Genomic DNA, 14543 nt, shown 5'->3' with positions numbered 1-14543 from the left:
TCTCTGTTCCACCCCTCTGGGATCCCTCAGGGTTCTTAAGGCCTTCTCTTTAGGTCCTCGTACTGGTACCAAAAATTTTTCTGGTCCACTCAAACCATGATATAAATATACCCTAAATGGGGAGTCAGTTCAAGTTCATATTGATGTTGTTTATATAGTTCTCATTGTATGACACTAAATTAATAACATTAATACTTTACCCTTCATTAGGTCAGTTTCTCCTGCTGGAAGAATTTCCACCTCACCTATCAGACCAGTGAAATCTCCATCTCCAATCCGTAAAACACATGTAGTGACAACACCTGGGTCTGACGTCCTTCCTCCTTGGAAGCAGGAAGGATATGTTGCGACCACAGACACTCAGATACAGGAAACAAGAGTATCTACAAGTGCCACCCAAATAAGAACTGAAGAAAGATGGGAGGGGAGATACGGGGTCCAAGAAGAAGTTACCATTAGCGGTGCTATGCCTGGCGATGTTGTGGCTGGTGCTAGACAGGTAAGGTCTATTTTTGGAAAGAGCATTGGATCTGCTGTCTGTGTGTACTGGTCATTGCTGAATAGAGCTGCTAAATTAAATCTAGTTGTCTGTGTATAAAAACGTGTGTCTGCTGTTGAGAGATTTCCGCTGCAAATGTTTAAATACTTCTTTGCAACATTTTGTCTCTGTTCTGGTCTTGTGCTTATTCTGAATGTATGCAAAACATGAAAAAAATGTCTTTTGATGTGACTACTATAGGTGAGAAAGGACAGTGAAAAAACAGCAGCTGTTGCTACAGTTGTTGCTGCTGTGGATCAAGCCATGGTGAGAGAACCATCTCCAAGTGTTGTAGACCACACTGCTAAAAGGACAGCAATGACTGCAGTCCATGTTCAACCTGTTCAGGAGCAGGTAGAAATAGAGCACTGATATTTTATCATTTTCCCTTTAATTCTTCATCCAACATGCAAACAAGGCATGATTCACTGTGAGGAATTAACAAGATATTACTCAGTGCACTGCAAAAGCATGCATGCTCCTAAAGACCATCTGAACTATAAAGGAATGCTTGAGGATCACGTATTCCATTGCTTTCCATCATAGCAGGATTGAACAAATATTCTTAAACTGTTTTTAAGTTTAAGAATGCCTGATATGAAAGTGATCCTGTACTATCCCTTGTCATTTATTCTCTAACATTATTCTTACACCGATGAAGTTTTTTCTGTAATACCTCATAATTTCCCCACTAGGAATAAAATAATTTTCCCTTAATCATTTTTCCTTCCCTTTAATTCCCGTCTAATTTTTTCTTCTCCTGTTCTTTTGATGATCAATTTATTGAAATGAATTTTAAAACTTTGTTTGATTTTTTGTTTTTTTTTTTTTTTGCTATAAAAATCAGATGAGAAAGGAGGCAACGGTAGTAGTTACCAGTGATAAAGCCACAAAACAAACAATTATATCCAGAACTAGAGAAGGAATTGTTACTTCACAAGGACAAAGGCACATCTCTTATGAAAAGGTGAATACAGATGATTGTCACCCCTTGCCTTCTCTAAAACTCTACTATCTCATCAAAAAGTCAAGCCTGTGAACAAGACAAATGACGTACTCTTATTTTGTTGTTTTATATGTGCACTCTTCTAGTTTACATTGCTATCATTTTTCGGACTCTTCTTGATGATCACTGTATTTCCTTTTTGTATTTTGTTTCCATTATAAATACCTAAGAATATGATAGACTTAGAAAATACTAACTTTGGGGAAAAAATGGTATTGTATATCACATATTGATTTACTAGTGTCTTTTAGTTCTCAACCGTTTAAAGAACTAAAATGTAGGAAATATCTCTTAGATTTTCCTTTTAAGGATTTTTTATTTTATTTTGGTTCTAGGCTAGCCATTTGTAGCTTACTTTGTTTGCTGGCAGCACAGTGGATCAGAAAAAGAAGGAAAAATTCATTCTGCCTTGAGTACATTTTGAAAATACTGATGAGTAAATGGAATTCAGATTGCTTTAATTACTTACACTTGTCTCATAAAAAAAAAAAAAATGTTAGATTTAGTGGAAGACCAGCTTTTAGAGAGAAACATTACATTTGCATTCTAGCTGAAATGTGCAAGGAAGAAAGCTTAACCTAGCTTTAAAGTACTGAGAAACAGAAAACCACCTGGGCAAAAATTTACATATTTATGTGCAGATTACATCTGAACTTCTTGACAAAATTCAAGTTACCTGAAACTTGGTTTTCATATCCTACACTTTCTCCAACTGATTATAATGCAGGAAAGTTTTTCTGTGATATGAGTCTTTTTATTACTGCTTTTAGTTTGTGGAATGTTCTGTTATTTTTATGTTAAATGTCTATACTTTTATTAAAAGTCTGTTTAAGTGTTTATTCTTGTTTCCACTCTAGGTGGTTCTGAAATCTGGAGTCTGACATTTTTTGTGCATTGTGTTTTTTATTCTCTTTCCCAAACGTACTGAAAATCATACACCTTGTATTTTAAAACAATATGTAAATTAAACCTTTTTATTTGTAAACATCTAGGTAAGAGAAGAACCAGAGAAGACTCCAGTACCCACAGTAATAATTGCCACAGACAGGGTCAAAGAGCAAGAAAAAATATCAAGAGCTAAAGAACTATCTACCAGACACGAAGGAGTGCACGTTGCTCATGAAAAGGTAAACAAATGTTACGGAATTTTAGCTCACTGATATACTTTAATAAGTTTATGAAACCTCATTCTTCATCAAATGTGATACGAATCCTTGCTCTGTTTCGTAAAGCAGATTCCAAGATGAAAGCTTTATAAAGCAAACTATTCAAAATCTAGGCCCAGCACTGCAGGTCCATTTCTACCGACTATATAGCAGCTCTGTCTACAGAGAGAGTGCAGCAGCCCTTCCTACAAATCCTTTGAGCATTATGGCTCATATTACCAGAGCATTATCAGAATTTAATTGATGTTTAATGACCTTTGGCTTTTGTCTAATGGTAGATTTCTGAAGATAAATTGTAAAGGTAATACTATATCTCATGATACATGTGCAGTTTGATTTAAAGCAATGTTTGCATGAGGACTGAATGCACCTGCAAGGCTATATTGTGGAACCATTGTTTTTTGAACAGCCTATAAAATAGTTCTGTGTACCGAAAGGAGTAAATATTAAATCAGTAAATAGTCGTCTTTATGCAAATAATTTCTACAAAACATAAAAATGATATATCTCTATTAAATAGGATGCAGAAGTCTTTTTTAATTCACAGAGATCAACGCAATACGTTAATGACTTTGAATACACGCAGTTCAGCTACCACATAAGACAGGCTATACCTTACTCAGTACAAAGGAATTATTTCATTTCTTAGGTGATGCTTTTCTCTTATTAATTTACATTCTGAAACCTTAACTCACTTTCCTGAAAAGCTGTGTAATTTGACAGCAGGCATAACTGATTACTATTATTTTTCTTTAACATAAAAACTAGTTAAGAAAGAAAGATATGAAACCTTCTGTCTCTAAGGTAGTAATTACCACTGATAAACATAAACCACCAGTCATAATAATGAAAAGCAAAGGAAGAATTACTGCCAAACAAGAACAAGTGAGCATAAATCAAGAAAAGGTGAATAGCACTATAACAACCATAATTTTTTATCCTCTCTTCTTTACAAACCTTATGTATCCCTCAGAAATGACAAACTATACATTTCCAACTCATTTTTTCTAAGATGTAATCCCCTTAAAAACTTCTAGAACTCCTGTTAATTGGACTTTACTATTCCATCTCTACCGTTCTCTCCTGACTGCTCTCATTAAAAGGATGCCCATAGTTTTCTTCTGACTGACCATCGGCATGGACTGACTGCCTCCTTAAACACATCTTTTTTTAGAAAAATCATTACTTTCATTTAAATAGCTGTCAAGATGTAATGGTACTTATAATGAGTTTTCTGCAGGATCTAACTCCTTAATTTTTCTTCCCTGTTCTCATTCCAAAATGCTTTCCCATTGCTCAAATATCTTTCAAGATCATATGCAACTGAAGCTTTTATATCTGTTATAATAACTAGTCTAAAAAAGAAGCTAAGAAATCTACTGTAGAATAGTATGGAAAAAAAAATTGCCAATGATAAAACCAAAGCACCACTCGCAATGTAGAGAACTTGAGAAGAAATTACAGCCCGGCAATATCAAAATAATCTACTTTATGATCAAGTGAATATAGCTGTTGCAGGTCTGAAAAGCGCTGTTGTAATTTGGTTTATTTGAAAACCTCACCAAGAGCTAGTTGGGAAAAATAAAATGCCTTTATCTAATTCCTAATAACTTACCTCTTCAGTGAGATGATTGTAAAATAATAGAGTCAGTGTGACTAATTTTCTAGTGGTAAAGCAGTTTATGTCTCAGCCTGTTAGGAAATGCCACTTTTAAGTGCTTTTCTTTTAATGCTTTTCTGTTATATTAAGCCAGGAACTCTCACATGTAGAAACATAGGATAGTTGCCGACAGTTTTTGTTTAGTCTATCTGCTTTGTTAGAAACAATATCATACATTCATAAAATACTTTTATAAAATATAATTAGAAGAGCATTGCATATAAAACTCAGAGGAGTAAGTCTGCTAAGAGATTACAGTTACTTTTTAGATCATGTAAATCTAGGGTCAAATTCAAATTCATATAAACAATTTTGAAATCAGCAACAATGCTTAATAAAAGGTCTCTGATGTCTAAACACTAATAATACAACTCAATCTCTGTAAATAATTGCATTGTGGCTTCATGTTATTTATTTTTGTTTAAGGTCATAATGATTTCAAAATCAGCATGAAATTATCTATAAGTATTTTTTTTTTGCTGTCTACAAGGCATCCATTTCATATGCTCTGTTGCTACATCCAAATCTGTTACGACGGTAATTACAAACACTAGTGGTAACCATTCTATTTCCTACCTGTGGCTGACTGGGCTGAAATTTGGACCCTGGTGACATAAAAGTTGACAGAATTTATCAATTATTAGAAACAAATGCAAGTCCTGATATAATTGTATTATCTCTGATTTCTCTGGAAGCTCAGTTTTCTTTTTTTGTCAAATAATTTAAAATAGAGTAGCACTGGATAAATAGCCTGTTAAAATTTTTTATGCTTATGGCATTTTTAATAAATACGTATTTACTTATGTAAATATATTCACATCAGGTGCTAGACACATACTCTACATTTTTAGTAGCATGCAATAATTACACAGAGCTGATGAGCATACTGACTTCAAAATTATGTATTCATTTGTATACCCACCATTCTCTTAGAGAAGTGGCAATAAATGTGATTGTGAAGTATTAACTGTGTGCTTGCATATAAAAATTTACATATATAAAGTATATGATAGGTATGTTCTGGATGTCTAGATAGAGCTTAGAAGAAATGTGTGTATTTGAATCTATTGACTCTGAAGTGTATTTATGGGTGAACACATTTGTTCTTTACATCTTTACTTCTGCCTATCTCTACAGTCTGGTTTTGTCCAGAATGTACTTCACCAAGCGTTATATTTGTAAGTATTTGCAAGAAATACAAGATTTTAATAAAATGATGAATATTTGTATAAATTTTTCCAATGTTACCTGTAGAGCGAAGCTGGAAAAAGGGCTGAAGCTGTAGCTACAGTTGTTGCAGCAGTGGATCATGCACGTGTTCGATCACCTTGGGAACCAGAACAAGGAGATGAAGCTTACGTAAAGCAGAAAACTCTGGAATATGGCTTTAAAGAGCATATTGTGACAGATCATGTTGCTGAAGCCCCAGCAGAACGTCATGTTGTCACTAAAGAAGTTAAAACTGTATATGTTCCTCCTGAGAAACATGTCTCAGCTGCTGAAAAGAAAGAAGTTCAAATATCAACAGAGGTTAGACTCAGTTTATATTGCATTCTTTTCCAAAAACTATGTTTGGAGAACATCCTCACATTCTTAACAATTTTTTTCATTGCTTTGTGTAGCTAAAAAGGCAAACAGAAACCAAGACTGAGAAAACAATTCACGTTGAACACCCGCGACCCCGCACGCCAAGTCCCCACTTTGCAGTCTCCAAAATTACTGTCCCTAAACAAGAACAGACATATGAGGTAGGAAGTGAAAACTGAATCCAAGAAGAACCACATGCCAGTAGCTCACTCATCCCATTTAGCTTTTTCTCCCACTCCAGTATGGTGCTTTCACAAGAAGACTTATGTTTAGTACAGGTTTTTTTTGTTGGCTTATTTGAGTCATAAAGAGCAGTGCTGAAAAGGAACACATGATTTGTAATTATTAGTGTGATTTGTAATTATTAGTGTGATTTGTAATTATTAGGTATTATGACTTAAACAAGCTTTTCATCCATATTTCGTGTTAATTTTTCTATTTTTCTGCTTGATTCCTTCACATAATACTAAAAGTTCCCATTTAATAATTTTGTCATCCAAGCATACTTTCTCTCTTTACCTGGACTTTTGCAAAATGACTGCTTTGCATCACTTAAGAGCTTCTTGACCATTAAACAGTCAAATTCTAAAGTGAAAAAATAGAAAATGTTTGAATGTTAGATACATCAAAAATAATACAAGCATATCTTCAGTATTCTACTAGTGCAATCTAAAACTAGAAATAATTTTTTTATATATAGCTTTTGCAGTGTCAACAAATAAGCAACTAAGGAAGTAACTCCTTTGAAAACAGAACAAATCTTTAACTCTTTCCCTTTTCCATAGGTTTCAATAGCTGGATCTGCCATGGCTACTCTGCAGAAAGAGTTATCAGCTACTTCTGCTGTGCAAAAGATTACCAAGCCTGTGAAACCCCCTCAGCTAAAGCCACATGAAGTCAGGATAAAAGCAGAACCAGTTGCCCCTCCACAGTTTCCTTTTGGAGAGGCTGCTGAGACCTATAAAAGTCGTTATGATGTTGAGACAAAGAAAGAGATAGGTGTAAGCTTTAAAGATGAAGCAGTGCGGGAAGAACACATGGTGTTTCAGAAAGAAAGTGAAGCAAAGGTATGTTAGTAAGCAAATTTTCATCACTTTGACTGACTTTCCTCTTAAAACCATAGCATAACCTCACTTGTTTGCTGTTTCCTCATTGGAATTTTCCACTATTACAGCCTTCTGGCGACTTTCATCTTTGTTGTTTTACACAAATCCTTCTAATTACTTAATATTTACCTATGACAGGAAGAGTTCATTTTACCTAATTATTTTCTTACCTAATTCTGCTAAATCCTTAGCTTTGTTAATTATTAACTGTGCTTTAAACAACCTAGGTGACAGAAGCTGCCAGAGTTCCTGTGCCTGCAGAAATCCCTGCTACTCCACCCACCTTAGTCGCAGTAAGTAATTTGTATGTAGATTAGGGGAGTTACGCTATATTTTCACCCATTTCATATCTTAATTTTTTAATTTGAAACCCTGACCATGAAAATTTGGCTTTAGTTTATCTTTTAAACACTGTTTTAGATTTCTCAGCCAAACAGTATCTGATACAAATTATTCTGAAGGTCTGTTATGAGAATGATTCTTCACATTTATGTAATTTCATAGGTTGACCTTTGCTGTGGTGAAATATTTTCAACTGATCTGCGTAAACATCAACCTACCTTTTTGTTTTCTTGTTGATAGCAATAACATTCAGAGATCCCAAATCAAATTTCTCATACTTCTCTTTGGAAAATGCCTCTTTTTATCCCTGGATATTCACACTGAAAAAACCACTGTTTTGAAGTAGACATTACGTTTTCCATTCAAATAGATTTTAGTTATTTAAATGGATTTTTAGTAGTGAAAATATATACTGATTGTGGTACTTGTTTTTTGCATACAGGGCCTCAAAAATAAGACTGTGACCGAAGGAGAGTCTGTTACTCTGGAGTGCCATATCTCTGGTCATCCTGAACCTACTGTGACATGGTACAGAGAAGACTATAAGATTGAGAGTTCAATGGACTTCCAGATCACGTTCAAAGCAGGGCTTGCTCGACTTGTGATTCGTGAAGCCTTTGCAGAAGACAGTGGAAGATTTACCTGCACTGCTACCAATAAGGCTGGGAGTGTCAGCACATCTTGCCACTTACATGTGAAAGGTAGGTATATTTATCTCTTTATGAAGATCACAATTTTATTAGCTGCATTTTACCTGTAATTTAACTTCGACATTTTGTGAGCTTCTAAGTAGAGCGTCTGCCTTTATTTGTATTTCAGGGCTGTTAGGTAAAAGGACTCTAAGAATATGAGAAAAAGGTCAATTATGGGCTGATGGAGACTTCCTCAGTCCACTGAGCTAGCCTTCTCTTTCTTTGTGTGAACAAAATTTACTGCTTAAGCACTGTTATTTTAAAATCCACTGTGTTGATTTGCCTTGCAGTTTCAGAAGAAATTGAGACTCGAGAAACCATTTCTGAGAAGGTTGTTACAGAAGAGAAACGGTACAGTTACATTCCTAAATTGTCTGCTCCTACTGTGGGCATTCGTTTCTTGCACTTGCTTTATGAGACCTTCAGATATTAACTCACTTACCTGCACTGGAATCTTATTTCAGATATGTGGAGACAAAGGACATTGTAATGGAAGATGTCTCTGCTGCAGCAGAGGAAACATTGGGAGAACCTGTACCTCCTTTCTTCATAAGAAAACCCATAGTACATAAACTAATCGAAGGTGGGAGCATTATTTTTGAATGCCAAGTAGGGGGCAACCCAAAGCCACATGTCTACTGGAAAAAAGGTGGAGTTCCTCTAACGACTGGCTACAGGTACTTTGAATATAATGCACAAAAATCCTGTTTAAAAACAATTATAAGAATGTTAAATTACAGTTTGATAATTTTGATTCCTTTACTGATGCTGAGTTAAACTACATCATTGATTTCTCTGAAGTTTTATTTTTTAAATGGAAAAACTGTAAGGTTGTATCTTAATGTGAGACTTCAGATGGCTGCCAGTTTTTAAAATATCTGTATTCCAAAGACCTCAAAATGAGAAATGCTACTGTTTCAATCCACCCTATTGGTTGATGTAGCTTAAAATTAAGATCCATGAGAAGAAAGTTCAACCACGAAGGGTCAGGTGCAAGCAGAAAGTTTTATTTGACAAATTACACAGGCAAAGTGATATAACCTGGTAAAGATATGACAACTTTGTTGTGAGGCAAAGCGATAGAGATCAGGAGAGAGAAAGAATGATGGAGAAAAGAGTTAAGAGAGAGAAAAAGAGGGATATCACCACCCATGGATCCAGCACCATCCATTGATCTTTCCTCTTTGGGATGGTGATCTAGTTCCAGATGGGGCAAAGGTCCAGAGCAGGGTGGTGGGTTGGTGGTAGGAGACCATGAATAAACACTTTGGTTTTCCTTATATACACCGAGTTTCCCACCGCTCTCATGGTTGATTCAGGCCCCTGGAATCTCACCCCGTAAAATTTCCCACCGCTCTCGAGGCTGATTTAGGCTCCAGGAATTTCTTCTCTCAGGAGGGTCCCCTTCCCTCACAGAAAATGCTATTCTTGGCTGGCCCATGGTCTTAGGTGGTCATTAGCCAGCCACCTCGGCAGGAACCTCCAACACACGTTTTCTTTCAGCCCCAATATTTCATTTGCCAAATTGTTATTTGAGACAAAGAAAATTTCACCAAATGGAACCTCACAGCTACATATCCATAAAAACAACTCAGGACACAGCTTAGCATTTGTTTTATTCTGTCTATGCAATGTTTGCATTCTGTCTATGCAAACATCATCAATAGACAGCAGAGAGGAAAAATAAATTTGTATCACTTTTTAAAATATGTCACGCCATAATGGCCCATATAAGTACAAACTGTGTGCACAAAATATATACCATTTTACCACACCTGATCTCTGATATTTCAGTATTGCTATTTGCATCCCGGCTTTTTTTTTTTTTTTTTAGTGACAACAGAAGTTAGACTGGTACTGTACTTTCTGCACTGTTACTTTTCTTATGCAGTTCTGTAGATTCACTTTGTGAGAATTGCCTGCAAAAGTTGTACAGCTAAAAGAAAATTAACTAAAAATTCTATTCATCAGAATTAGAGCCGGTACTTTTCTGTTTTCTGTAGATACAAAGTGAGTTATAAAAGAGAAACCGGGGAATGCAAACTTGAAATTTCCATGACTTTTGCCGATGATGCCGGAGAATACACCATTGTTATTCGTAATCAACACGGAGAAGCTTCTGCAACGGTCTCCTTACTAGAAGAAGGTACAGAAAAGAAATCAGAAAAATATGTCTTAGAATTCAGTTTAAAATGGGAAAATATTTAAATTCTGCTTTATCTTAATTTGATCAATTCAAGAGACATAAAGGGAGATCCAGTGGCTTTGTTTCCGCAAGACAGAGTATTTGACGTCAGGTTCTTCAAGGACTGACATTCTTTGTATCTACAGGAACCTTCTCCTTTTGACAGTCTGCGTAACACAAGATACTCAGAGAGTGATGTGGCAAAGGAGGTTAAACAAGTAATAGGTTGTTCTATTACAGGGTAAAAACCGTAACCTGATTATTTTTGCTCAGTTACCCTTGTAAAATGCATGAAAGTTTTCAGAAAACAAAGCCATGGTAAATAAATTGTAAAATATTCTCTATAGGTGCTTCTGCTTTAAGAACTAGAATACCTAACTAACACAGTAAAACTTTACCTGTTTATAGAGCTCATCTGAAAGTATCAGTCTTTTATTTTTATTCTATTGCTGTTTGTTTTTTATCAGCTAAACAGGCAGCAGCTCTGTTTAATCACCAGTAAATAATAAAATAAGTTTGTACATTTTTTTTTTGGTCGCATTCAATGAAACCTCCAAAACCTTATCAATATTAATGTTCTCTTAATTCTTAGCTGATTATGAAGCCTACATAAAATCTCAACAAGAAATGATGTACCAAACTCAGATGACTGCATATGTACAGGAACCTAAAGTGGCTGAGGTAGCCCCAGCTATTTCATATGGTGACTTTGAAAAAGAATATGAAAAAGAACAAGCCCTAATTAGGAAGAAAATGGCAAAAGATACAGTGATGGTCAGAACTTTTGTAGAAGACGAGGTATGTCTACCACTCCATACTCATTTAGTGTCAGTGTCTACTGACGTTTTTCCAGTGCAAATCACTTCTTTACAATGTTTTTAGCTGCCACACAGAACTAAGGGGCTTGCTTTTCTGTATAGGAATTCCACATTTCTTCTTTTGAAGAAAGACTTATCAAGGAAATTGAACTCAGAATTATTAAGACGACCTTAGATGAACTTCTTGAAGAAGATGGAGAGGAGATGATGGTTGATGTTTCTGAATCTGTAGCTGTACAAGCAGGATTCGAATTAAGATTAAAGAATTACAGAACCTTTGAAGGGACAGGAGTTACTTTTCATTGCAAGATGTTTGGATATCCATTACCAAAGGTAACCCAAACCTGTATGACATTATCTATTAAAAAACCATATGGTGCTTTACTTGAAAAATCACTTAACATGTTGTTATCAGACATTCTACATTCTTCATGGATAACAGTAAATCCTAAAGGAAATATAGTCTTTTGTTTTGGTGTTGACCTGAGTTTTCCTTTTGCCCATGAATAGAATAGTGGCTGATTAGCCGGTTCAGAGGTAGGTTAGATTTTGTGGTTAAGTTGGTCTTGCTTCTGACTGTCTCCAAATTAGCCCACACAAGTGGGGACTGTAATAACAAGTCCAGTCTAGGTCACTTTGCTTTACATCCAAATGAGTTTTATATCTCTTTCTAGTTCCAAAACTCATGTTTTAGGCTCCTGTGAAAGCATGGTACTTTAGTCTTATTTACCTGAAGTAAAAATGTTAATGTTAACACATTAATGTTAACATCTCTGCGCGGCAGCGGCACCGGCGTGAGCTGTGCATTTAAACTGCAGAGGATTTGAGGAGTTGGGCTTCCCAGAGACAGTGAAGCCAGGGCAGAGCGAGGAGACTGACTCTGAGCGAGGATAAGGAAGGCTGACGTGGCAGGAGGCGGGGCTGTGAAGGGCGGCAAGCTTTAAAAGCGGCCATCTGGCAGCCTCCTCTGAGCACGCGGCAGCGCAGAGAGCAGCAGCCAGCCTTCAGAGGGCAGGCGTGAGGCAGGCGCGAGGACAGGCAGGGAGCAGCTACTAGCTACATACATCATGGTCACAACGAGGCCAAGAAACATAGGGAAAAAGAATGTGGGTACTCAGACGGAGCTCCCAAGCAGGCATGCAGCAGTGCAGGTTTCTGGCTGCAGTGAATGCCTGTGCCTGGCACTGGTATCAAAGGGAACCAGTGACACCGCATGTGTGCGGTGTGAGCAAGTAGATGATCTCCTCAGGCAGGTGGTTAAACTGACAGAGGAGGTGGAGAGACTGAGAACCATTAGAGAATGTGAGAGGGAAATAGACTGGTGGAATCACACCCTAAGGCAGGGGCAGATGTGAGAGGTTGAGGAAGTGATGGATCCCCCCCCTCCTGTCACCAGACAGAAGGAGAGGACTTAAGAGGTATGAATGAATGGAAGGAGGTCCGTCCTCGGAAGGGCACGAAAAAATCCTCCCAACCCTCTCCACCCTCCCAATTGCCCTTGAAGAATAGGTATGAGGCCTTAGAAATTCAGGGACAGGAAAATGTTGTCACAGGGGTAGACTTACCTAGTGAACCACCTAGGACTCGTCAGTCACCCAGTGTTCTTAGGACTTCTTCAATCAAGAAGGAAAGGAGAGTAGTTGTGGTGGGTGACTCCCTTCTGAGGGGGACAGAAGGGCCCATCTGTCGACCGGACCCATCCCACAGGGGGGTCTGTTGCCTCCCTGGGGCTCGGATTAGAGATGTTAAGAGGAAACTCCCTAATCTTGTGGGTCCCTCTGATTACTATCCACTGCTGATTTTTCAGGTTGGCAGTGATGAAATTATCACAAGAAAGGTAAGGGCAATGAAGAGTGACTTCAGGGCCCTGGGACGGCTAGTTAGGGGGTCTGGAGCGCAAGTAGTGTTTGCCTCCATCCCTCCTGTAAGAATGGGTGGGGAGGTATATAGGAAGAGTTTACAAGTCAACGAGTGGCTAAGAGACTGGTGCCAAAGACAGGGTTTTGGTTTTTTCGATCATGGGATGCTATATGAGACACCTGGCCTGGTGATGGCAGGTGGGATGCACCTGTCCCAGAGGGGGAAGAGGCTTTTGGGGCAGGACTTAGCAGGGCTCACTGAGAGAGCTTTAAACTAGATGTGAAGGGGGAAGGGGAGAAAACTGGGTCTGTCAGGGACAAACACAAGAGGAACGAACCGGGGCCCGAAGGCAGGTGGTCTAGGGAGGATTTAGTCCCACCAGTGTGCTCTGTTTGTTTCCTGAAATGTCTGTATGCTAATGCACGCAGCATGGGGAATAAGCAAGAAGAGTTAGAGGTCAGTGTACGGGCTAAGGGTTATGATCTGGTAGCGATAACAGAGACATGGTGGGATAGGTCACATGACTGGAATGTGGCCATGGATGGCTATGTGCTTTTTCAGAAAGATAGGGTGGGGAAGCGAGGTGGTGGAGTTGCTCTTTATGTGAGAGAGCAACTAGAATGTGTTTTGTGCAGGGGCTGATGAGGGGCAAGTTGAAAGTTTGTGGGTAAGAATTAAGGGGCAGGCTGGTTTGGGTGATACAGTTGTGGGGGTCTACTACAGACCTCCTGATCAAGGCGAGGAGGTTGATGAGGCCTTCTACAGGCAGCTGAAAGCAGCCTCACAACTTCAGTCCCTAGTCCTCATGGGAGATTTTAACTACCCCGATATCTGCTGGTTGACTCACACAGCCAGCCTTTCACAGTCTAGGAAGAGCGCTGTTGGATCTTGTACTAACCAATAAGGAGGGCCTTGTTGAAGCAGTGGTGGTCAATGGCAGCCTTGGCTGCAGTGATCATGAGATGGTAGAGTTCAGGATCCAGTGTGGAAGGAACAGAGTACCCAGTAGGATCAGAACCCTGGACTTCCACAGGGCAAACTTTGGCCTCCTCAATCAACTGTTAAGAGAAATCCCATGGGACAGGGTGTTAGAAGATAAAGGGGCTCAAGATAGCTAGTCAATATTCAAGGACCACTATTTGCAAGCACAGGATCAGAGCGTACCTATGGTTAGGAAATCTAGTAAGGGAGCTAGGAGACCAGCATGGTTAAAAAAGGAACTGCTGGGAAAACTTAAGTGGAAAAGGAAAATCTACAGATCATGGAAGGGGGGGCTGGTCACTTGGGAGGAATACAGTACTGTCGTCAGAGGATGTAGGGAGGCAATTAGGAAAGCTAAGGCCTCCTTGGAACTTAACCTTGCAAGTCAGGTTAAGGATAATAGAAAGGGCTTTTTCAAATACATAGCTAACAAAACTAACACTAGAGGCAATATTGGCCCACTAAGGAATGAGCTGGGAGCCCTGGTGACAGAGGATATAAAGAAGGCAGAGGTGCTGAATGCCTTCTTTGCCTCTGTCTTTACTCCTGCGGGGTTTCCACATGAGCCCCAGATTCATTCAGCCCCAGAAGTAGTCGAGATA

At 38.3% G+C, this 14543-nt stretch overlaps 1 protein-coding gene across 1 annotated transcript in view; it reads left to right on the top strand.

The window, feature by feature from the left end:
- The window catches only part of TTN (titin), a 245604-nt gene that overhangs the window by 11065 nt on the left and 219996 nt on the right, over window positions 1-14543 (top strand). Inside the window, 14 exon segments of the mRNA XM_030454664.1 lie at window positions 211-499; window positions 740-892; window positions 1386-1505; window positions 2537-2671; window positions 5625-5900; window positions 5993-6118; window positions 6743-7024; window positions 7291-7356; window positions 7848-8106; window positions 8388-8448; window positions 8562-8774; window positions 10101-10243; window positions 10875-11080; window positions 11203-11433. Coding sequence (XP_030310524.1) covers window positions 211-499; window positions 740-892; window positions 1386-1505; window positions 2537-2671; window positions 5625-5900; window positions 5993-6118; window positions 6743-7024; window positions 7291-7356; window positions 7848-8106; window positions 8388-8448; window positions 8562-8774; window positions 10101-10243; window positions 10875-11080; window positions 11203-11433 — 2560 coding nt within the window.

The sequence above is a fragment of the Calypte anna genome, chromosome 7, assembly GCF_003957555.1.
Source record: "Calypte anna isolate BGI_N300 chromosome 7, bCalAnn1_v1.p, whole genome shotgun sequence".
Lineage (NCBI taxonomy): Eukaryota > Metazoa > Chordata > Aves > Apodiformes > Trochilidae > Calypte > Calypte anna.
The sequence above is the reverse complement of the archived record's forward strand: the minus strand, read 5'-3'. Positions and strand labels throughout refer to the sequence as shown.